The sequence below is a fragment of the Dasypus novemcinctus genome, chromosome 9, assembly GCF_030445035.2.
Source record: "Dasypus novemcinctus isolate mDasNov1 chromosome 9, mDasNov1.1.hap2, whole genome shotgun sequence".
NCBI classification, from domain to species: domain Eukaryota; kingdom Metazoa; phylum Chordata; class Mammalia; order Cingulata; family Dasypodidae; genus Dasypus; species Dasypus novemcinctus.
The window spans coordinates 127577399-127601451 of NC_080681.1; the positions used below are offsets into that span (position 1 = coordinate 127577399).

General features: G+C 50.8%; 1 protein-coding gene across 42 annotated transcripts in view; it reads left to right on the plus strand.

Moving 5' to 3' along the window:
• The window catches only part of NPHP4 (nephrocystin 4), a 167644-nt gene that overhangs the window by 127306 nt on the left and 16285 nt on the right, over window positions 1–24053 (plus strand). For 28 of the 42 annotated variants that reach the window (XR_011649775.1, XR_011649782.1, XR_011649779.1 and 25 more), the window contains 4 exons: window positions 4030–4190; window positions 9706–9886; window positions 14169–14294; window positions 16314–16525. Coding sequence is in view for 31 of the 42 variants with exons in the window: in XM_058304571.2 (XP_058160554.1) it covers window positions 4030–4190; window positions 9706–9886; window positions 14169–14294; window positions 16314–16525 (680 nt within the window). In the remaining 11 variants the exon portion in view is untranslated. Of the gene's footprint in view, window positions 1–4029; window positions 4191–9705; window positions 9887–10516; window positions 10610–14168; window positions 14295–16313; window positions 16526–24053 lie in introns of all 42 variants that reach the window. The other 14 variants (XR_011649774.1, XR_011649780.1, XR_011649777.1 and 11 more) reach the window with 1 other exon arrangement.

Genomic DNA, 24053 nt, shown 5'->3' on the forward strand with positions numbered 1-24053 from the left:
CCCTCATCCTCCCCATCATTTTCCTCCCTCATTAGCCCCTCCCTCCTTATCAGCCCTCATCCCTCATCATCTTCAAGGGCAGTTGTTCCTTTGTTTCTGTCACTGTAGATTGAATTGTTTTTCTACTTTGAATGAGGTTATACTATATGCACTTTTTTTTTTTAAAGATTTTTAATTTATTTCTCTCCCCTTCTCCCCCCTCCCCCTCCCCTCCTGGGTTGTCTGCTCTGTGTCCACTTGCTGTGTGTTTTTCTGTGACCGCTTCTATCCTTATCAGCGGCACCGGGAATCTATGTTTCTTTTTGTTGTTGTTGCGTCATCTTGTTGTTGTGTCAGCTCTCCGTGTGTGTGGTACTATTCCTGGGCAGGCTGCACTTTCTTTTGCTCTGGGGGGCTCTCCTTACGGTGCGCGCTCCTTGCGCTTGGGGCTCCCCTACGTGGGGGACACCCCTGTGTGTATATGCGCTCTTTTGAATTTACCTTGTTTTTGCTCAGCGCTGTGTGTGTGAGATTTTATCCGTGGTACTGTGTAGAGCAGTCACTGTCCTTTTTCTTGGTTGTCTGAATATGCCACACCATGTGTTCATTCTGTTGCTACTGGGCATCTTTGTCTGTTTCTAGTTTTGGGGTCTTTTGAAAACGCTGCCATGAACCTGCTTTTTGGCGTACATGCGCACGTGTTTCTGGTCGGACTATGCCTCAGCGTGTGGTTGTGGGGCGGTAGCACGCACTTAGCTGCGGGGGCTTTCCGAGCAGTTTCCCGCAGTGCCTGCAGGAGTTGCAGGCGCACGGCAGGGGCCGGCGAGCTTGTCCGGCCAGTGCTTCACACCCCTGGCTTGTGGCTTCTCTTCCCCTCTGGGGCCTGCAGAGCGTGCCGGCAGGTTTGTGTTTCCCTGACGGGCGCTGCTGAGCACCTTTCACAGATTTACTGGCCTCCGGGATTTTATTCTTTTTATGAAGTGCTTCTTCCTACCTTTGCCCATGTTTTAATTGTATGGTCTGTCGTTTTTAAATTTCTTTTGGTTGGAGTTCTTTCCAGGTCCTGATCTTAGGTCCTTGTTCAGAAATGGTAAACGTCTCCTCCCCCTGTGGCTGCTTTTGCCTGTTAATGGTGTGTTTTGGTTCCAATCCTTTTTCATTGAAATTAAGTTCAATTTGTCAGTCTTTTCCTTAATGGATAGCTTTCTTTACCGAGGTGCAAAAAGTAGTTTGTTTCTGCAAAGAAAGTCTTGAAGATATTCTATGTTGTCTTCTAGAAGCTTTTTCTTTCTTTTTCCAATCTTTTCTGTAATCCATCTAGAATTGCTTTTGTTTTTCGTGTTTTTTGTGTGTGTGTTTTTAGGAGGTATTGGAGATTGAACCCAGGCCCTCGTGCATGGGAAGCAGGCACTCAGCCCCTGAGCTACATCTCCCCAATGAGTGTTTGCCTATTTGTTTTTAGGAAGTACCAGGGGTTGAACCCAGGCCCTCGTGCGTGGGAAGCAGGCGCTCAGCCCCTGTGCTCACTCGCTCCCTAGAACGGCTTTTTGTGTGTGGTGTGATGGAGGAGGGCCCATGGCCCACGTCTTAGCTGGAGAGTTCAAAGGTGTACAGGGCTTCCAGGGCCCTGCCTGGGCCCGCCACGAGAGGGAACGAGCCAATTCAGGTGTCCTATGCAAATTCTGTTCCCTGGATCCAAACTTCGGTGTGGACAGAGACTGTAGTGGAGGTTCGGCTGTCTGGGTACCGCGTGAGGACAGACGGAGGAAGCCTTGGGCTCCACTTCAGCACGCAGTGCTGGAGCTCGGGGCGAAATCCACTTGCTTCCAGCAATCTGGACGTGTGCAGTGTGGGCAGCCCCAGCTGTCACTTCTCACTGGGCGGCCTTTCTTCCCCACCCAGCACAGCGGGGCCGCTTACTTTCCACCCACCCCCTGCTGTGTGTCCTTACACTCCGGGGGCACTGACGGGGTGTCTGCTGGTGAGAAGCCGTGGGCAGACTGCCCCGTGCATGCTCCCAATGCATGCTCCCAGCTTGGATCCAGCAGGTGGGGGCGCAGGCGTCATAGGCTGCATGGAAAGGACCTGGTGACTGACCAGGTAATGGTGATGGATGGGGGTGATGATGGGGGATGGTGGTGATGGGTGGGGGTGGTGACAGGCGATGGGCGATGGTGATGGGTGGGGGGGGTGCAGTGGGGGGCCTGACAATGGAGGATGGTGATGGATGGGGGGGTGATGATGGGAGGTGGTAGTAGATGGGGTGGGAATGGGGGATGGGGGATGGAGATGAACAGGGGATGGTGAGGGTGGGGATGGTGACCAGTGGGGAAGGGTGGTGATGGGGTGGAGCCGTGGTGGATGGGGAGGGTCAGCCCAGCCTGGGTGCTGGAGGTTGTGGTCCCAGGATGTAGTCTGGGATGCAGAAGAAGAGCCCTGGCTGGAGGGGACGGGTGCCCCTTGCTGCATCTGAGCACAGGCCGATTTAAAGCAGAACTCGAAGTGGACAGCCTGGGGCTAGACGAGTTGGTGGGGGACCTGTGGGTCTCCAGGGATGCAAGACAGGGGTGGGGCAGAACGCCCCAGAAAGAGGTCCCTTTGGATGTCAGCCCAGAAGGTCCAATCCCATCTGTTCCTCAAGCTGAGCTCTGGGCAGTGTGCAGGGCAGGCTGGGGTCCTCCTGAGCAGCTCAGGCCAGCTTGGTGGTGGCAGCTGACCCCACCGGCCTGGGCCACAGTCCCTACCGTGAGCTGGGGCTCTTGACTGCACAGGGAGACTGTGGGGAGGGGGGCACAGGCCACTTGGTTCTTGGAGCTAGCCGTGGGGGCTGGGGCAGTGGGCTTCCCTGGCCTCCCCCCCACTGGCCCTGTGACTCAGTTTGGGTCACCCTGAGATGTGTCCCTGGGACCTCCCAGCCTCCATGGTCTTTATGGCTAGCTGCGGCCTCAGTCTTCGCCGCAATTCCCTCCTTGCTCCCCACACTGTGAGCTGCCCCTCCCAGCCTCCCTGTAGTGGCCAGAGCCTCTGCAGCTCGGTGCCTGCTCCGTTCCCCACTCCAATCCCTTGGGCCTGTCCTGGGGGCCAACCCCCCATCCCTGCCTCACCCCCCAACCCTCTCCTGACACCGAGCTGGAGCCTGAGGCCTCAGGCTGTGTCCGCACCCTAGCCACTGCACTCACCCCTCCTGCCAGAAATGCTGTACCCTGGTCCTGGGGAAAAGCAAGGGGACACGAGTCTGTGGCATCTCATAGGGCTGCGGTGGCTGGAGACGGGGTGATGAGGAACTGTAGTCAAACCGCCTCTCAGTCTGGGGTCCGGTGTGGGGCCTGGCACCAGGGGCTACGCCTGAGCTCCCTTTCTCTGCGGGATGCTCGCTGGGGGCTTTATAAATACTGTCGTCACTGATGGAAAAGGGCAAGGGTTGTCTGAATGCGTTTCCCAGCATGGCTGTGCCCTGCACTCTGATGGGTGGTGATTCCAGTGGCATTTTTGTCAATTTAGAATTATCGATATTGCCACTTAAAGATGATGAAGACAGGGTCGTCTCTAGCTGGCGTCTCTGTAAGCCTAAGGTCCAGGGTGAAGCCCCAGACAAGCCCTGGGGGTAGACACCCCCAGCTGGCGCGTTGACCTGGAAGTGCAGGGCGGGGGCCGCACTTGTTTCAGGGTCCCCCCCCAGGCTTCACGCTGTATGTGTGTGAATGTTCAGTTCTGATGGTGCACATGGAGTAGATTTTTCCTTAAATTCTCGAGTGTCTAGAATCGTAACTTTGTTGGGATCCTTTCTATCCAGCAGAAGATGGTATTACAAGGACTTGGCATAAATTGTAACCCTCATTTTGGGAGGAGTTTGAAGTACATATTGGAAGGAAGTCGTCTTCTGAACAAGAATTTTCATTGCTAATTTGGATATTTTCTGTTATTTCTGATGAGTGTGTTTATTACCCTGCAGCTGCGGCGGAAGCCGGAGTTAGCAGTCATGACCAGAAAGTGTAAAGATGACAGATGGGTCCAATTACTTCTCGACTCATTTGGGCCTCCTCTGAGCAGGGTCTCCCGGCTTCCAGCTCAAGTTCGTGGTGGACCCCGGATTCCTGAAGCCAGGGGAGCTGCGCTGGTTCGTCCGTTACCTCGCCGCGCAGAGCCTGCAGGTCGACGCCTGGGACGGGGACTCGCAGCTCCTCGTCGGCTCCACGGCCGTTCCCCTGAAGGTAGCGTGCTTTCCCGTGGGGAGCGCGGGCCAGGGAGCAGCGTCCCTCCTGGGAAGGGTCACCGTCAGCAGCCGTGCCCCCCAGTTGGCCCATGGCTTGGCTTCTTCATTTCACAGATTCAAAACCCTGCCATGTTCTCTCCTTTCCAGAAGGAAAAGATTTTTCACGAAATCTCAGTTCTCTCATGATCGGTTTTTGCAAAATGTACTAATACACTTATCATAAACATCATTTTAACCATATCAGGTGGACGGTTCTTTGACATCGAGTACATTACAAGACTCTGTCACCTTGGCCACTACCTATTTCCATTATCCCCAGCACACACTCATGCTCATTTAGCAGTAACTGCCATCCCCCATAATGACTATTCTGCTTTTGTCTCTATGAATTTCCTTATTCTAAATATGTCATAGAAGGGAAATCATAAAATGTTTGTCTTCTTATATCCTCTTATGTCATCAACATGATGTCTTTGAGGTTCATCCCTGTTGTCGCATATACCAGGGCTTTGTTCCTTTTTACAGTTGAATAATACTCCATTGTACATATAGACCACATTTTATGTATCTATTCATCTGTTGATGGGCACTTGAGTTGCTCCCATCTTTTGGCAATTGGGTATAATACTGCCATGAACATTGGTGTGCGAATATCTGCAAGTCCCTGCTTTCAGACCTTTGAGTATGAACCTAGTAGTGGGATTGCCGGCTCATGTGGTTGTTCTATACTTAGCTTTCTAAGAAACCACCAAACTGTCTTCCACAGCAGCTGCACTGTTGTACATTGCCACCATCCTTTTCAACACACTTGCTATTTTCTGTTGTTTTTTTTTTTTAAAGCAGCCATTCTAAATGGTAAGAAATGGTGTCTCATTGTAGTTTTAATTTGCATTTCCCTGATGGCTAATGATGTTGAGCATCTTTTTGTATCCTTTCTGGCCATTTGTATATCTTCTTTGAAGAGATGTCTTTTCAAGTCTTTTGCCCATTTTTTGAACTGGTTGTTTGTCTTTTCATTGTTAAGTTGAAGGATTTCTTTATATACTCTGGATATTAAATTACTGGACATGTGATTTCTGAATATTTTCTCACGTTGTGTAGGTTGTTGTTTTACTTTCATGATAGTCTTTTGAGGCACAAAAGTTTTTAATTTTGAGGAGGTCCCATTTATTTTTTCTTTTGTTGCTTGTGGTTTGTGTATAAAGTCCAAGAAACCATTGCCTAACACAAGGTCCTGAAGATGCTTCCCTATCCTTTCTTCTAGGAGTTTGATAGTTTTAGCTGTGATATTTAGATCTTTTTGAGTTGATTTTTATATATGGTGTGAGGTAGGGGTTCTCATTCTTTTTCTTGCAAAGGGAGATCTAGTTTTCCTAGCACCATTTGTTGACTGGACTGTTCTTTCCCAATTGAGTGGTCTTTGCCACCTTGTCAAAAATCAGTTGGCCATAAATGTGAGGGTTGATTTCTGAGCTTGCAGTTTGATTCCATCGGTCTATATATGTGTCCTTGTGCCTGTACCATGCTGTTTTGAATACTGTGGCTTTGTAATAAATTTTAAGATTGGGAAGATCTCTGCCTTCTAATAGGGCAGTTTAATTCATTGACATTTAAAGTAATAATTGAGAAGAATTTACTTTTGCTACTTAGGTATTTGTTTTCTATATGTCTTGTATGATTTTGTTCCTCAGTTACTCTGTTACTGACGTTTTTATATTTAAGCTTTTTTTTTTTTTGTAGTGTAATGTTTTAATTACCTTCTTATTTACTTTTCTCTATATTTTTGTCACTACAATGAACATATTAAATTAATAATCTAGTTTGGCTAGTACCAACCCAGTTATAGTAGTATACAACCTCTCTACTCCTATGTGTCTGTGTTCGTTTCTCTTTATATTGCTATTGTCTCAGATTACGTTTTATATATTTTCTGCCCCTTAACGAATTTTTAATGTTATTTTACCCATGTGCCTGTTAAGTCATATGGGGAGGGCGTAGTTACAAACCCAAAGTACACTAATATATGATTTTATATTTACCTACGTAGTTACCTTTACCCCGTTCTTTATTTCTTCTTATAGTTCCAAGTTACTGTCAAGTGTCCTTTTATTATTTCAGCCTTGGGATTCCCTTTAGCATTTCTTGTAGAGCAGGCCTTCTGGTAATGGACTCCTTCAGGCTTTTATTTATCTGGAAACATTTTAATTTCTCCTTTATTTTTGAAAGATAACTTAGATATAGAATATAAAATTGGTAGTTTTTTTTTCTTCTCTAAGGGCTTTAAATATGCCACTCCATTGTCTTCTGGCCTCCATGGTTTCTGATGAGAAATCCCCTGTTAATCTTATTGGGGAATCCCTTGTATGTGAGAAATTGCTTCTGTCTTGCTGCTTTCAAAATCCTCAATGCCTTTGGATTTTGAGAATTTCGCTCTAATGTTTCTTGGTGTACATCTCTTAGAGTCTATTTGCTTGGAGTACATTGAGCTTCATGTCTTTCATCAGATTTGGGGAGTTCCCAGCTGTTATTTCTTCGAATACTTTTTCCATACCCCATTATTCTTCTGGAACTCCAATAATGCATATGTTGGTGTACTTGACAGTATCCCACAGTTCCCTCAAACTCTGTTCACATTTCTTATTTTTTTCTTTCTGCTTCTCACCCTGGATAATTTCTATTGTTTTAACTTCAAGTTTGTTGATCCTTTCTTCTGCCTGTTCAAATCTGCTGTTGAATCTGTCTAATGAGTTTTTCATTTCAATCACTGTACTTTGCAGCTCTAAAGTTTCTTTTAGTTCCTTTACATAGCTTTTATCTTTTTATTTTGGTCAGACAACATTTTCCTAGTTTCCTTTAATACTTTGTATGTGGATTCCTTTAGCTCATGGAACTTACTTAAGACGGTTAATTTTAAGTCTTTCAGTAATAATTCCAATGTATGTGCTTCCTCAGAAATGGTTTCTGGCAAATTCTCTTTTTCCTATGAATCATCCATACTTTCCTATTTCTTTGTATGTTTTGTAACTGTTTGGTAAGGAACTGTACATTCTGAATATTATGTTGTTTTAACTCTTGAAGTCTAGCCTAGCCGTGGTGGGTGCTGCCCAGTGATGCATGATTGGGGGGAGAATGGCTGTGGTTGGCACTGGGGGGCGAGCAGGGAGGAGCCCCCACTGGGGTCACAGCATCGTCAAGGCCCCCGCGGAGACCCAGGTGGAAGTTCTTTGACCTCTTCTTACTTGCCAAGCCGCCCAAACAAATACCAGTGTATGTCTACCTTGCAAATGTAAAATCTTTTAACTTTAAAACTGGAAAAGGTGGGCAATTCAGATAAGAAAATCACCTATTTCCAGATCCTGGGCTAGGGAAATGCTATTTTTTATAAAATGTGGATATATTATAACCTATCTCACCTCCGCCCTGATGTTGGACAGTTAAGTAATCTTACCCTGTTGTAAGCGTGGCAGGGGACGTCTTGAGGTTATGTTTTTGCACACACCTTTTGGCTCATTTCCTGAGGATAGTGACAGCAGTGGGGTTATTACAGTAGTAAGAGCTCCTGCCCATGGCTGATGGCTCTTGTGTGTCATCCAGCGCTCCCCTCGCCCCAACCCCGTGAGGTAAGGCTGTGCTTAACCTAGTGGGAGCTGGAAAGCTGAAGCAGGGCCGAGTTTTTAACCTGCGTCTGACTCTAAAGCGAGCGCCCTCCACCCTGAAGCCCTTGGCAAATGGCAGAGGCTGAGACCTGGCATTTCTGATGTGTCGCTGTGAAGCTTCAGGCGTGTGGCGCGCTCGAGGCTGACAGCCCGGAAGGCCCGGCCCCGCTACTCCCTGGCAGAGGACCTGGCTCCTGCTTTCTATCCTCTCACCTTCTTAAAACATCTTAAAAAATGTCTCCTTTTAAAAACCTTTGCGGTTTCGATAGGTGAGAGATGAAGCCTTGTGTTCGTGGGCATTTCCTTGTTTCCAGGTCAGAGGAGTCTTCCTGTCCTCTGGTAAGACATGCTCCTCGCACTTAGATGAGTGCGTAGTCGCGGTGGGCGTGGTGGGGCAGCCCCGTCCTGGCAGCGCCCAGAGCCCCTCGGCGGCCATCAGGCCTGGGCGCCTCCACTCCCAAGACGTGCACGTCTCGGCTGTAGGAGGAGTTCAAGAGGGACCAAAGCTGGGACCTTGGGATTTGAGGGAAATCGGCCTCACGCTGGCATGTGTGTGTGAGGACCCGCTGGCCCCGAGGGCGCCACCCCCCTTCCCAGGAATGCCCTCCAAGCCCTGGGCTCAGGCAGGGGATTTCAGGATTCAGTTTGCTTGGCGCGAAGAGCTGTGGCCAGGGAAACCCTGCGCATTGTGTCCCGGCCTTTTTCTCGTCTGCAGGTCCCTGGTTCTTGGGCTGTTGCCCCCTCTCCAGCTGCTCTTGCCCCAGTCTTCTCACATGGGCTCTTCTTGACGTTTCAGGCACAGAGGTCGCCAAGTGCCAAGAGGCCCTCTGCTTACACTGCCCTCTCAGCCTTCTCCCAGCTGCCCTGGTCACCGTCTATCCATTGCTGTTGGCAGCCGATTCCTCTCCTCATGCCTGCTTGCTCATCTGGTCCTCTCTTTGCCCTGGGGCCCGGCTGTGCCCAGCGAGCAGCAGTACCTCCTGTGGAAGGGAGGGCCAGAGGCTGGACCCTGCTCTATCCTCAGGTTGCTTGCGGCGCAGTGGAAGCCAGGACTGGCTTTGCCTGTGGTGCGCTCGGTAACCCGTAAGATGCCACACACTTGCTCTTTCTCTGTCCTCAGAGTGCTGCCCGGCCGCTGCAGCCCGTGTTACACACTTGGGGTGACCCTCTCTCCAGCTCCCAGGCCCTCTCCACAGAACAGCAGCGAGGCAATGGCGTTTTAATTGGCTGGGTCAGGGCGGTCGTCTCTGACTTGTGAGCTAAGACCCCACGGACAAGCAGGGGGTCCCTGGGGGATCTAGGGACCCCATGCTCCAGGTGCCAGGATGGTGTGTCCCCAGCCTGGCCTTCGCAGGCTTGGCTGTAAGGGGCTTGGCAGCCCCTTCTCGCAGCAGGGTGACCCCCACCTGCCTCGGTTTGGTGTGAGGGGCTCAGGCTCTGGCCCATGGCCCTCAGCTCCCCGTCCCCTCCCAGGCGTGGGTGTACCCCAAGCCTCCTCTTGCTGCAGCCCTTGTCCTTCCTCCTTGGGGACCAGGCTGCTCAGCCAGGGTCACGCCATCAGCCTGCTCTCCTTCACTGGCTCCCCAAGAGCACCTGCCCTGCCCATTGGTGTGTCACCAGTGCCCTCCCTCTGGAGGCATTTTATTAAAACTTTGTGAGAAGACCCGTGTCAGGGACGCGCATTTTGAGGGCTGGACTTCTGCCGTGCGGTACGGATCAGAGCACTGGGAGCTTCTGTCCCTTCACAGGCCGTGCTGCTCTCCTCCTTGGTGGGTTGGGGAGGGTGCCTGGAGATGGGCTGCAGTCTGACCTCACGTCTGACCCTGCGCCATGTCTGACCCCCGTTTCCTCATGCAGCATCTCCTCCGCCAAGGCCGTCCAGCCGTCCAGGTGCTGCACGAACTGGAGATTGTGGCTACGGAGTATGAGCAGGACGTGATGGTGGTGAGCGGAGATGTGTCCAGGTTCGGCTGCGTCAAGCCCATCGGGGTCCACACCGTGGTGAAGGGCCAGTTGCACCTGACCTTGGCCAGTGTGGGTAAGAGCCCCAGCGAGGGTCCGGTGCCTCAGGGAAGCGACACCTCCAGCTTGGACGCCATGGAGGGATTCCACCAAACTCCCATTGGTTTCTCTCTTGGGAGTCTGTCCTGACCCCCAAGCCTGCCCTGGCTCCCGGGAGTCTGTCCTGGCCCCCTGAGTCTGTCCTGGCCCCCTGAGTCTGTCCTGGCCCCCTGAGCCTGTCTTGATCCCCGGGAGTCTGTCCTGGCCCCCGGGAGTCTGTCCTGACCCCCTGAGTCTCTCCTGACCCCCCTGAGTCTGTCCTGACCCCCACGAGCCTGTCCTAACCCTGAATCTGCCCTGAGCCCCGGGCGTCCGTCGTGGTCCCCAGCATTTGGTGTTCCTGGCTCATTCTGATCATGGTTCGAGACCGTCATCGTCTCAGTCCCGCCTCCCCTGCCCTGCTGCTGGAGGGAGCAGTAGCCCACACGGTGGCTTGTCAGGGAGGAGAGAAAAGACAAATGCCCTAAGCTCCCACCCAGCTCAGGCACAGGAGAAAGGAGGAAGGCGTTGCTTGGAGTTGGGCACCACCACCTCGTGTCTGATGTTGCCTCCAAAAAATTGTTCCTCCGAGAGTCTGCAAAGCCCATTTCCATCCTTCTGCCTGCAGTCCCAGGTGGGCAGGGAGTGCGTGGGTGTGGCACAAGAAGACCCTGTCTGGAACATTCCAGATGCACCTGGAGGGCCCCTGACGCCAGTGGAGGTACTGGGACATTGGGCTGGTGACAACCTCATGGGGACAGTGGAAGGACTGGGACTTTTCCTTGGGAAACGGGAAGCATGGCACACCCAGTGTTCGAGGTTCCTGGAGGCTTGCCTGTCTGGAGGGGCCCAGGCCTCTCTCTTCTATTCAGGAATTTTCCATTCCTCAAAAACCAGCCTGATTTTAAAGCCCCGAGCCCCGGGGGCCCTATCCACCCCACGCCCGGTAGCCTGACAGCTCGACAGCCCAGAGCCCGGCAGGCACGGCGGCAGCGGCAGAGGAGGGAGAGCACACAGCTCATTAAGTCTGGTTCGAGGTTTCTGTCTGCTTGTTTACAAATGTAAACTCCAAGGCAGCTTTGAAGATAGACAATATGGAAACAGCAAAACTCAATTAGGTTCTGGAGAAATAAATGAGCCACGTGTGAGCAGTAGGCATTATCCCCAAGCTCCCATGGCTGAGGGGCCCGGAGTTGCAAGAGGCGTCCTGGACGGTGTTGGTTATTTTTATATTTCATTCACGAGCCCACAGATGTGCAGTGACTCCAGGTTCTAAATCTTATCTTCACAAGAAAGATTAGCTCCATTATATGTTATCTTAAATTGTCATTTTCATACTTTGCCTGCAAGAGAGAGATAAGCTGGTGGGAGAGAAGCAGGCACAGCTGCAGAGGCGCAGTGGAAGCCCAGGAAGGGGAGGCAGGCAGAGGCCGAATGCCAAATGCAGCACACCTCATGTCGTGGTGCAGAGCTTTGATTTCCTCTGCAAATTTCGCAGTTTTGAAGGGAAAAAGTGTCGTGGCTTTGATCCCTTTATAAAATGGGTTATTATGCCTCGAGGCCCCGGCGCGTGCCAGTGGGGTGGCGTCTGCCAGGTCTTCAGGACAGTGGGGTGGGCTCCAGGCCAGGTGCCCCACGTGTGGGCTCCACGCCTACGCTCGAGTTTGTGACAGCGCGAAGGAGCGGCTGGTCCAGGCAGGGTCGCGGGTGCTGGCCAGCTCCCCTGCCCCCTGGTGGCCTTCAGGTGGGGGTCTGGCCTGTGACCGCCCGTCTCCTGCGAGGCCTCGGGCCTTCTGAACAGCTCCTCCTGCGGCCCCTTCCTGATCTCTGGGCACCTGCGTTAGGGCTGCCAGGCCCGGGTTGTTTCCTTTGGTCCCGGTGACCGTGGCTGTGAACTGGGACGGCAGTTCGGCTGGGGACTCTGCTGACCGTGAAGCCCGCTGCCCGTCAGCAGCGCCCTCCAGGCTGGGCCGCTCTGCAGGCTGAGTGCTCTGGCTCTTGCGGCGTGGTCAGCTCCCCCCGTCTCAAGGAGAACCGCGAGTGCGCTGACGGGCTCTGAGGGATGACCGAGTCTGAGGTCAGGCGCTTAGCGGGCGCTGTGCTGTGCTCCAGCGGCAGAACCTGGATCACTGCGGGCGCCGTGGGGAGCACTCCTGTTGGAAGGGGTTTCTGCACCTGCAGCGGCTCTGTTTGGTCCCAGGTGTCACCTTCTGTCTCTGGAGGTGAAGGAAGTCTGTTCCGCGGTGGGATGGCAGGTGGCGCCTGGTGCAAGCCAGCATCCCCGCCGTCTGCACTGTGCTCGGGAGGTGTGCAGGTGGCAGTGTGCATGCATCCAGCTTGCTTCCGTCCTTTGAACAAATTGGAAATTTCAGTGTGAGTAGAGGAAGCCAGCAGCACCCCTTGTCTGTCCGCGTGTGGCCATGGGCTGCTGCGGCGTTGGTCATCAACAGTGCTCTTGGGTGCTTCAGGAATGCCGGCCACCTATCCCTGATGCTGTCTGGAGCTGGCCTTGACCTTGCAGCGGTTTCCTGTGTTTCTGTCTCTGACCAAGTGCGGCACAGGACCTGGCTTAAAGCAGAGCTATGGGCCTTTCTGCTGCGTGTGGTGGACCCAGGGCCGCTGGCTGCACCGTGGAGCTGTCGAGAAAGCCCTGGAAGCTTCCCAGGCTCCCCTGATGTGGGTGGAGTCCTTTGCTGCACGGCAGCGAGTGGAGGTGGCTGAGTATGCCCGGCGGCTGCCTCTTGGAGCGCGTCCTGAGACGTGACCGAGCCCTTGCCAAGGCTGTCAGCCCCCTCCTCCGCCCCGCTGCAAGTCCTCGTGGGAGGAAACGGCACAGAGCGCAAGGAGCCTGGGCGCCTCGGGGTGCCGGGCAGGAGGGGACATGGGGGGCTGGAGGGCCTCGTTCCCTCGGGAGGAAGGAGGGGAGGCATGGGCCTGGTGGAGGGGTTCCTTCCGCTGCTCTGCCAGGGCCTCTGTCCCTGCCCGTCCTGCTTGTCCGTGTGTCTGACTCCCTCAGAAATCTGGGAACACCTCGAGGACACCGACAAGGAAAGTTTTCTTGTCCTGGTGTTCGCCCTTGTACCTCGCACTGGTGGAAAGGTCACCGAGTGGTCGTTGGATGGGTGCGTCTGAGCTCCTGTTCTTCCTTGACGTCAGACAGAGCCAGCTGCGTGGGGCTCACATGGTCCCTGTGAGGGGAGCCGCCACCAGGGCTTGTTTTTAGGGTGAGGACCGCGGTGCCGTGACGACACGCTGCTGCCGGAGGTCGGAGTGGTCCTGCGGGGCGATGGGATTGTGCAGGAGACCAGCTGGAGGGGAAGGGATGATTCCTGCCCAGGAGTCAGAGCACACGAAGGAGGACAGGCGGAACCTGGCGGCGAGGGCTGCGGTGAAGCTCAGCGAGAGGATGCACCCAAGTCAAGAGGAGCAAGATTCTTACTCCAAACACTTGTCCTTGAGAAGCAGGGCCGGGGCCAGGGCGGGAGTGGAAAGCGTGGAATCCGCTGCAGCCCTGAGCCGTGTTCCGGAGCCGACTGCGGTGTGGCCGGACCTGCGCAGATCGCGTGGAAATCGGGGATGCGAGCAGTGCCAGGATTTTGCTTCTGGGGCTCAGGTGGTTCACCTCAAACGAGGCTGCCCACCCGCAGGCGGAAGCGGGCCCCCCAGGGAAGGTGTGCGTGCCCCGCTGAGGCTGCCAGGGCAGAGACCTGCCTGCTGGGGGCGCACGCTCCCTGGGGATCCCTGTGGGCACCCAGTCAGCGGCTGCTCCTCTCGGCACAGGGGCGCGCGCCCGCCGACTCCACGCTTTCCACGCTCTCCACGCTCCGGCGCGGGCTCCCCCTGCCAGGGCAGCGCTGCTCTCCACGCTTTCCACGCTCTCCACGCTCCGGCGCGGGCTCCCCCTGCCGGGGCAGCGCTGCTCGTCTAGGTGCCCTCAGGCCGCGGCCCCTGCGCCCGGTCTGCAGAGGGCCCTCTGCCCAGGAGTGTCTGCAGAGGCGCAGAGGCCTGTCCTGGGCCAGGCGAGGCCCTGGAGCTGCCAGGCAGGGCTGTCCCGAGAGCAAGAGCTGCGCGGCTCCTGTGAGTCCCTCGAGATTGCCAGGCGGCCAGCGGTGGTGACAGCTCCCGCCGCCCTCTCTGTGGCGGAACAAATTCAGGATGAGGATGGAGTGGGGGGCCCTATCAGAGAGTGGCGAGGCCCTCTGGCAGCGGGACCCGCCCGTCGCTGCCTCCTGTGGCTCTTCTCCGCCCTCACCGTCTTGTGCCGGGCTGTTTTCATCCAGGCCACACGTGGGAGCAGAGCATGCGGAGTTCCGGCTCACTGCCGCCGTCCCGGTCACGGGTCGTCTCCAACGAGGGGACCGGCAGCTTCCCGGGAGGCAGCCTCCTGGTGCGCGGAGGCCCCAGAGGTGAGGGGCAGCGGGTGGGCAGCGAGGGCAGCAGGCGGTGGAGAGGCGAGCGCGAGGGTTGCGGCACTCGGGGTGGTGCCACTGGGCTGGGAGGGGGCCTGCCGACTTGCCCTCACGGCCACCCGCCATGCTGACCTCGCTCAGCCTTCCCCAGACGAGGCTCAGTGGCAGTTCTGTTTTCCTGGAGGAACGGTGATCTCCGAGTGGCATTTGTCTGTGGTTAGCAGCTCATCTGCAGGGGAAGAGCTAATGAAAAAGGTCAGGATGAGCACAGACTGACTTTAAAAACCAATTTGAGCTCCTCGTGCCGGCAGGGGGAGGAGGGGCTCACCTGTTATTAAAGAAAGAAGGGTGTGGCGAGAACATTCTGTCCTGTAGGAGTCGGCGGGCCAGACCCCGAGACGCTCAGCGTTTGAGTTCAGGCGGACAGAGCCTTTCACCAGCATTTCCCCTGTGCTCCTGGCGGTCTTGAACGACTCCAGAGCTGCTGGCATTGCAGTGGCCTGCATTCTTGTCTTACTGGCCTTGAGCCGTGCTGCAGGAGCCCCTGACTGTGGCCTCTTAGAACTGACCGGGCCTCAGAGATCTAGCTGGTCCCCGGGTTGGGGAGAAGGGGCCCATGTGCTCTGCCGATTCCCAGAGGGGCCCAAACAGGTAGGGTCTGCTCTGGCCCAGTGCCTTCGTTTTCATATTGAAGACACCGAGGCGAGGAGCTGTCAGTAGATCGTTGAGGATGCACCTGGATTTCCTGCTTTGGGGTCAGTGCCTCTCTTCCTCAGGTGGCCAGGCATGGCCCCTGGCACCAGGAGAGAGGGCGGCACTCCATCTCCATGGTTGAGAGGCTCAGTGGGGGGCACCGGGGCCGGAAAGGGTCAGGGTTTCCTTAGAGAACAGAGCTTGGTCCTCGTCTCCAAGCCAGCAGATGGGAGGAGCTCCGTTAGGAAGGCCCGTCTTCACCACTGGGCAAGGTTCTGGAGTTAGGAAGCCGTGGAAGACTTCAGAAGGTTCCCGGTGCTTCCCATTGCGCTTGCATCCAGTCCCACAGGGTCATCTGGAATTGCATTTTGGTTTCCTTGGAACCAGCAGAGGCGTTTGTTGGGGCAATTGAGCCTGAACATGAGTGTTCATTCAGACCCCAACCTGGGCTGTACCTCGCTCGCCCCAAACTCGGCGGGCTGCAGGCAACGCTGCCCCGTCCCAGGGGAACTTCCTTCTTGCACCCCTGCACCCCAGAGACACAAAAACGCTCCTCTGGGTGGCCAGTTAAGACGCCTAAGCCTACGCACGGCCTCTGAGGAGCCGTGAATGGCCTGAACATAGAAGGGTGAGGAGGAACCTGGAAATAGGACTTGTTTTCTGGTTGCTGAGGAAGAAGTGGGTGAGCGAGGGGAGAGAACTTGCTACAGCGCAGCGTGGGGGGCTTCCGGGTGAGGCCGCAGGCATTGGATGGTAGAGAGTGGGCGCTGGGCTGCGAGTTAGGCTGCATGTACTTCCCACGAGTTCCGGTGGGCCTGGGGTCTGGTGTCCTTCCCGCCTGCTGCCCAGGAGTCTGTGTGCCAGCGCGCGGCCTGGACGTGTGCTGGGACCTCGTCCCCAGCACCAGCTCCCCTGATGTGCCCGAGTCTGGGGACCCCCTGTGCCCTGGGCAGCTTTAGGCCCTAACACAGTAACGTGGCCGAGGGCTCAGAATAGGCCTGGCCTGGGTTGGGGTAGTCCTGCAGGCAGGCGGTCCAGGGCGCGGGGGATTCTGTATTACTGAGTCTTTCCTGGAAAAACCCCTCACTGGTGTATTGATACCTTTTTATCTAAGGGCCAAAATAAAAATTCCCTCTACTTCAGATGCTGGTGAAATAGGAATGCTGGAGGGACCCCGTCTTGATCCACATTTTAGAAACAGGCAGGTCGACCCACACGCTGAGTTCCCCTCCCTGGATCGAGCGCTTCGGGGAGACCTGTCCTGTGTCCACTTCTAAATCCAGCTCTCCACGCCGTGTCTGATGCTTGTTTTGAATTTTTCAGCTGTCAACAATGTGGTGCAGGCCCAGAAGCTGGCCGACGTGGACAGTGAGCTGGCGGCCATGCTGCTCACCCCCATGCAGGAGAGGCGCAGGGGGTCTGTGGGCGCCGGCCGGGAGGCGGATGTCGTCCGCAGACGCAAGCTGGCGAGGATGCGCTCCGTGCGCCTGCAGGAGGCGGAAGTGGAGGCCGGCCGCCTGGGGTCCAGCTTCCTGGTAGGCCTGTCCGTGCGCCCGACACTGCTCGTGCCCAGCGAACGCGGCCTCTGGCCTGGTCTCTGCTCTCCTCCTGCTTGGCTCTCCCTGGCCTGTCCTTGTCCCATGCCCTGGGAACATAAGAGAATGGGAGCGTTCAGCCACTCTGGGAAATTTTCAACTCCGAATTATCTGGAGATCTTTAAAAAATTTAGGTTCTTGGGTCCACCCTGGAGATACTGATTCCATTTGGTTGGGGTGGTCCTTGGAGCCTGGGTTTTCTAGAAAGCTCCCCAGGTGGTCTGAGGTCCAGCCAGGTTTGGGTTTCAGCACTGTGAGCAGCTTACACGTCGTGGATTGCCATCTACTCATTCTAACCAGAAAAATTCCCTCTTTTGGCTGAAAAATCTCAGACGCTTTCATAGACAGCAGCTGCACAGTGGGAGGAGAGAGTGGTTGGCGCTTGTGGGTGTGTGGACTGAAGGAACCACAGAGGCCCCTGTAGGCTCTTCTGAGATGACTTGAAGGCAGACAGGTATCTGATCAGATGTCTCTTCACATTTTTAAAAATTCAGGAGAAATTCACAAATTGACACTAACCATTTTAAAGTGAAAAATCCAGTGATGTTTAGAATGTTCAGATTGTTGTATAACCGCCAGTTCTATCTATTTACAAAACATTTTCATCACCCCAAAAGGACACCCCACACCCATGAAACAATCTGCCTGCCTCCCCTCCTCCCAACACCTGGCAACCGCCCGACTCTCTTCTGTCTCTGTGGAATTGCCTCTGGACATTTGGTATAAACGTCAGCATGTTTATATGACTCAGCACGATGCCATCACGGCTCATCATGCTGTCGCAGGTTTCAGAACTTCATTCCTTTTTAGGCTGAGCATATTCCATTGTGTGGGTAGACCACGTTTGTTTATCCATTCATCTTTTGAAACTCGTCTGGTGGATTGTTTCCCCCTTCTGGCTGTCGTGAATAATGCTGCTCTGAAGGGAGGTGTGCAAGTATCTGTTTGAGCCCCTGCTTTCAATTCTTTGGGGGTTGATACCTAGGAATGGAAATTGCCGGGGCATATGATAATTTTTTGTTTAACTTTTTGAGGAACCACCAAACTTTTCGACAGAGTATGAACTATTTTACTTTCCCACCAGCAATGTACGAAGATTCCAATTGCCCTACATCTGGCCAAAGCTTGTTATTTACTCTTATTTAAATACAAGCCCTGCTGGTGGGCGTGGAGTGGAACCTCATGGTTTTCCTGTCTCGTTGGGCATTTCCCAGTGACTAACGGTGTTGAGCATCTCCACATGCTCATTGGCTATTTGTATATCTTCTTTGGAGAAATGTCTATTCAAGCCTTTTGCCCATTTTAAAAATTGGATTGTCTTTTTGTTGTTGAGTGGTAGGATTTCTTTGTATAGTCTGGATGTTAAGCCTCTATTGGATAGGGAGTTGCCAGATATTTTCTCCCATTATGTAGGTTGCCATTTTACTTTAATGATGAATTCCTTTGATGGGCAAAAGTTTTTAATTTTGATGCAGTTCCATTTATGTATTTTTTCTTTTGTTGCTTGTGCTTTTGGTGTAAAGCCTAAGAAGCTGTTGTATAACACAACATCCTGAAAATGATTCTCGATATTTTCTTTCAGGAATTTTATAGTTTTGGCTCCTATATTTGGGTCTTTCATTCATTTTGGGTTAATATTGTATAGGGTGGGAGGTAGGGGTCCATCTTAATTTTTTGGAGCACCGGTTTTTGAAGAGGCTTCCTTCCCCACTGAGTGAACTTGGCAGCCCTGTCAAAATAGGTGGTCACAGACGCAGGACTGATTTCTGAGCTCTCAGTTCTTTTCCACTGGTCTACATATCTGCCCTTGTGCCAGTACCCCACCAGTTTTTTCATTCTTCCACGTTCCCTCTTTAACCCCGTGCGATGTGATCTGGGTCTCCACAGTGGAGACTCTGGTCTCTGAGGTCAGCGCCAAGTCCTCTTTGCCCACATGCCCCTGTCCCCAGTGCTCCTTCTCAGCTACCTCCTCTGGGTTTGGGATTGCTAATCGAGTCCTCTTCTGTTTGTTTGTGTTGAGAAGGGTGCATCTCCCTTGGCCAACAAGAGAACGGTAATCTCCTTTTCTGCCCCTCTTTGAGATTTTCTTTTTTTTTCAATGGTCCCATTTTTCTTGACGACTCACAAACTGTCATCAGCCCCTTGTGATCGCCCTTGCAGTCTCCTCCTTGGCAGTTGAGGACAAATCAGAAGGAACATACTGAGGAAAGGCCACATCTCACATTTGGGAACTCGTAAGCTGTTGACTCAGAAACCAAGATGAAAAATCTAAAGTGTATTATCTTAGGCAGCAGCCAAACTCAGTTTTCATCTATTTTGTAATTGTCGGAGAAGTATTTCTTTTCTTTTTTAGAAATGCCTCATGCCAAAAATTAATGTTAATCAAATAATTTCTCAATCTTTTTCTTTTATATTCTATTATTGGGTATTAGTTTCTATATTTGTGAACCAAGTAGAAGTTTGTTCTCTATTTTATAGCCTTCTGAACAAGATTTACTAACCTGATCCATGAACAATAAACTTTAATACACTGATTTCTCTTACTTCATGTTAGGGTAAGAATTGCAGCTTAGCATTTGGCTTGTTTTGTTGAAGACAGATTTTAATAAAAAAAAAAATTTTTTTTTGTAGGAAAGTTGTGAGTCTACAGAGGAGTCATGCATAAAATACAGGATTCCCATATACCACCCCACCGAAACCTTGCATTGGTGTGGAACATTTGTTACAATGATGATAGCACTTTTTTGTAATTCTAATTTTTTTTAAACAGTACCTACCTTTGTTATAATTGATGAAAAATTTTGAAATAGTAGTGCTAACTATTGTCCGTGTTTACATTAGGCATATATTTTTCCATATACCACCCTATTATTAACACCTTGTATTAGTGTCATACATTTGTTATAATTCAGTTTTTGTGTTGCTTGTGCTCTGGATGTAAAGGCCAAGAAACCATAGATGCAAGATCCCGAACATGCTTCCCTAAGTTTTCTCCTAGTGGTTTTATAGTCCTGGTTCTTATATTTAAGTCTTTGATCCACTTTTAGTTAATTTTTGTGTATGGTGTGAGACGGGTTCTTTTTCATTCTTTTGTGTATGGATCTAATTTTCCCAGCACCATTTGTTGAATGACTGTTCTTTCTCAATTCTCAAGACTTGGCGGCCTTGTCAAAAATCAATGGGCCATAGATATAAGGGCCCTATTTCTTAACTTTCAGTTCGATTTCATGGGTCAGTATGTCTATCCTTGTGCCAATACAGTGCTGTTTTGACCACTGTAGCTTTATAATATGCTTTAAAGACAGGAAGTGTGAGTCCTTCAATTTCATTCTTCTTTTTCAAGATGTTTTTGGCTATTTGGGGCCCCTCACCCTTCCAAATAAATTGGATGCTTGACTTTTCCATTTCTGCAAAGGCTGTTGGAATTTTAATTGGGATTGCATTAAATCTGTAAATCAGTTTGTGTAGATTTGACATCTTAATGCTATTTAGTCTTCTAGTCCATGAACACTGAATGTCCTTCCATTTATTTAGGTCTTTGATTTCTTTTAACAACGATTTATAGTTTTCTGTGTACAAGTCCTTTACATCCTTAGTTAAATTTATTCTGAGATATTTGATTCTTTTACTTGTTATTGTAAACGGGACTTGTTTCCTTATTTCCTCCTCAGATTTCGCATTGCTAGTGAACAGAAGCACTTCTGATTTTTGCATGTTGATCTTGTACCCCACCACTTTGCTGAATTCGTTTATTAGTTCTAGTAACTTTATTGTCAATTTTTTGGGACTTTTTATATATAAGATCAGTTAAAGAAAGTTTTACTTCTTCCTTTCCAATTTGGATGCCTTTTATTTCTTTTTCTTGCCTAGTTGCTCTGGCTAGAACTTCCAGTACAATGTTGAATAACAGTGGTGACAGTGGGCATCCTTGTCTTATTCCGATTTTAGAGGGAAAGTGTTCAGTCTTTTACCACTGAGTATGATGTTAGCTGTGGAATTTTCATAAATACACTTTATCATTTGAGGAAGTTTTCTTCTATTCTGTTTTTCTAAGTGTCTTTATCAAGAGAGGATGCTGGATTTTGTCAGATGCCTCTTATATATCAATGGAGATGATCATGCATTTTCCCCCTTTGATTTGTTAATGTGGTGTATTACCTTAATTGATTTTTAATGTGGTATATTACATTAATTGATTTTCTTATGTTGAACTAACCTTACATCCCTGAGGTAAAATCCACTTGATCATATGTACCATTCTTTTAATGTGCTGTTGGATTTGCTTTGCAAGTATTTTGTTGAAGATTATGGCATCTATGTTCATAAGAAAACTTGGTTTGTAATTTTCTTTTCTTGTATCTTTATCTGGCTTTAGTATTAGGGTGATATTGGCTTCATAGAATGAAGAGGTGGGTAATGTTTCTTCCTCTTCAATTTTTTAGACGAGTTTGAACAAGATTGGTAGTAATTCTTCTTAGAATATTTGGTAGAATTCATCTGTGAAGCCGTCTGGTCCTGGGCTTTTCTTTGTGGGGAGGTTTTTGATGACCGATTCAATCCTTTACTTGTTATTGATCTGTTAAGGTCTTCTATTTCTTTTAGAATCCATGTAGGTTGTTCTTTTTGTTTCTAGGAATTTGTCCATTTCATATAGATTGTGTAATTTGTTGACATACAGTTCATAGTATCCTCTTATGATCCTTTTTATTTTAGCAAGATCAGCAGTAATATCCCCTTTTTCATTTCTGAATTTTGTTTGTGACCTTTCTCTTATTTTCTTTGTCAATCTAGCTAAAAGTTTGTTGATTTTATTGAGCTTTTCAAAGAAACAACTTTTGTTTTTGTTGATTTTATTTTTTAAATTCTCTATCTCATTCATCTCTGCTCTTATCTTTGTTATTTCCTTCCTTCTGCTCCCAAGCTAAGAAGGGCTTAGCTTGCTCTTCTTTTTTTTTTTTTTTAAGATTTACTTATTTATTTATTTCTCTCCCCTCCCCCCTGGTTGTCTGTTCTGCTGCGTCGTCTTCTTTGTCCGCTTCTGTTGTTGTCAGCAGCACGGGAATCTGTGTTTCTTTTTGTTGCATCATCTTGTTGTGTCAGCTCTCCATGTGGGCAGTGCCATTCTTGGGCAGGCTGCGCTTTCTTTCACGCTGGGCGGCTCTCCTTACGCGTGGGGCGCACTCCTTGCACGTGGGGCTCCCCTACGCGGGGACACGCCTGCGTGACACGGCACTCCTTGCGCGCATCAGCACTGCATGTGGACTAGCTCCACACGGGTCAAGGAGGCCCGGGGTTTGAACTGCGGACCTCCCATGTGGTAGACGGACGCCCTAACCACTGGGCCAAGTCCACCGCCCAGGTTGCTCTTCTTTTCCTAGATCCTCCAGTTGTCAGGTTTGTTCTGATTTGAGATCTTCTTTTACAGAGTAAGCATGCTTCCCTCTCAAAACTGCTTTTGCTACATTGCTGAAGTTTTGTTATGTTTTCATTTTCATTCACCTCAAGATATTTCTAGTTTAGATTGTGATTTCTTCTTTGACCCATTCATAGTTAAGAGTATCTATTTAATTTCCACATATTTGTACATTTCCCATTTCTTCCTGCTGTTGATTTCTACCTCCTTCCCATTGTGGTTGGAGAAGATACATTGTATGATTTCAGTATTTTTGAATATATTGAGACTTGTTTTATGACCTAACATATGGTCTCTCCTAGATATATTGGTATGCTTGATGGTTAGTGTTTGTTTCTTCCTTTTTCTTTTCAGCTCCTCAGTCTGAATCATTTCTATTCTTTTGTCTTACATGTGTTGATTCTTCTGTCAGCTCCAATTTGCCTTTTTTTTTTTGGAGGTATCGGGGATTGAACGCAGGACCTCCTTGTACATGGGAAGCAGGTGCTCAACTGCTGAGCTACATCCACTCCCCAATGGGAGTTGTTTTTTTTTGTTTATTTGTTTTGTTTTTAGGAGGTACTGGGGATCCAACCTGGGACCTCATACATGGGAAGCAGGCGCTCAACCACTTGAGCTACAGCTGCTCCCCCCAATGTGCTTTTGACATCCACTAGGGGATTTTTCATTTTAGTTATTATTGTTGTCAACTCCAGTATTTGTTTGGTTACTTTTTGCATTTATTTCTCTTTACTGAAATTCTCATGTTTTTTATTCCTTGTTTTCCTGATGTCTTTTAGTTCTTATTGTTTTCTTTTATCTCATTGAGCATATTGAGGATCATTTTTTCAGTCTTTGTCTAGTATGTCTAAAGTCTGCTCATCCTCCTTGATGAGTTTCTCATTTTTATTGTGTTCTTTTGGATGGGCCATCATTCCTGGTTCTTTGTTTTGTAATCTTTTGTTGCACACTGTACATTTTAATATTTTAAAGTGTTAACTCTGGGATTTAGTTCCTGAGGTATCTGTTCCTGTGGTTTGTATCCAGGTAGTGACGTGGCAGAGATTTCCTTGACTGCCAGGAGCTAACACAAACAGACAAACCAATGCCACGTGCTTCCTCACAGTCTTTGCAGATTTTCTCTGCCTTGTCTGCTGCTCTCCTTCCGAGTCCAGCCTCCTTTCCTGAGGCAAATGGGAAGTGCATGGTTCGCTCCATCTTTTCTGAGCTGGGTCTTGTCCTGGGTTTGTGCTAGCTGGTGGTCTTAGGAGCTCCCCACTTAGAGGAGCCCGAGCCCCCTCTGCTCCTGTGAGATAGACTTGCCCTGCCTCCCTGGTGCGCCTTGTGTGACCTAAGGCACCTCGTCCCTTGCCCCTGTTGTTTCTTTTTTTTTTTAAAGACTTATTTATTTTTTAAAAATTTCTCTTCCCTTCCCCCCCCCCCAAGTTGTCTGCTCTCTGTGTCCATTCACTGTGTGATCTTCTGTGTCCACTTGTATTCTTGTCAGCAGCACCCAGAATCTTTGTCACTTTTTTTTGTTGTTGCGTCATCTTGCTGCATCAGCTCTCTGTGTGTGTGGCGCCCCTCCTGGGCAGGCTGCGCTTTTTTCGCACTGGGCGGCTCTCCTTATGGGCTCACTCCTTGTGCGTGGGGCTCCCCTATGTGGGGAACACCCCTGCGTGACGCGGCACTCCTTGCACGCATCAGCACTGCACATGGGCCAGCGCCACACGGGTCAGGAGGCCCTGGGTGTGAACCTTGGACCTCCCCTGTGGTAGGCGGATGCCCTGTCTGTTGGGCCAAATCCACTTCCCTCCATTGTTTCTTGCAGGACTTCCCCGTGGGCAGGCTCCTCGGGCTGCAGGGCACGTTCTGGGAGCTGCTTGCTGGTTGTGTTCTCTGGCTGCCACCCGATAGGTTGGCACAGCGCTCAGGCACCCCGATATGCCAGGCACCCCAGTATGCCAGGCTTCTTGATATGCGCACAGGGGTGTCTCTGCTGCCTCAGAACAGGATCCGGGACCTCCCACCACGCTGGAGAGAGGGTGGGCGCGGGGCCAGCTCGCACACCAAGAG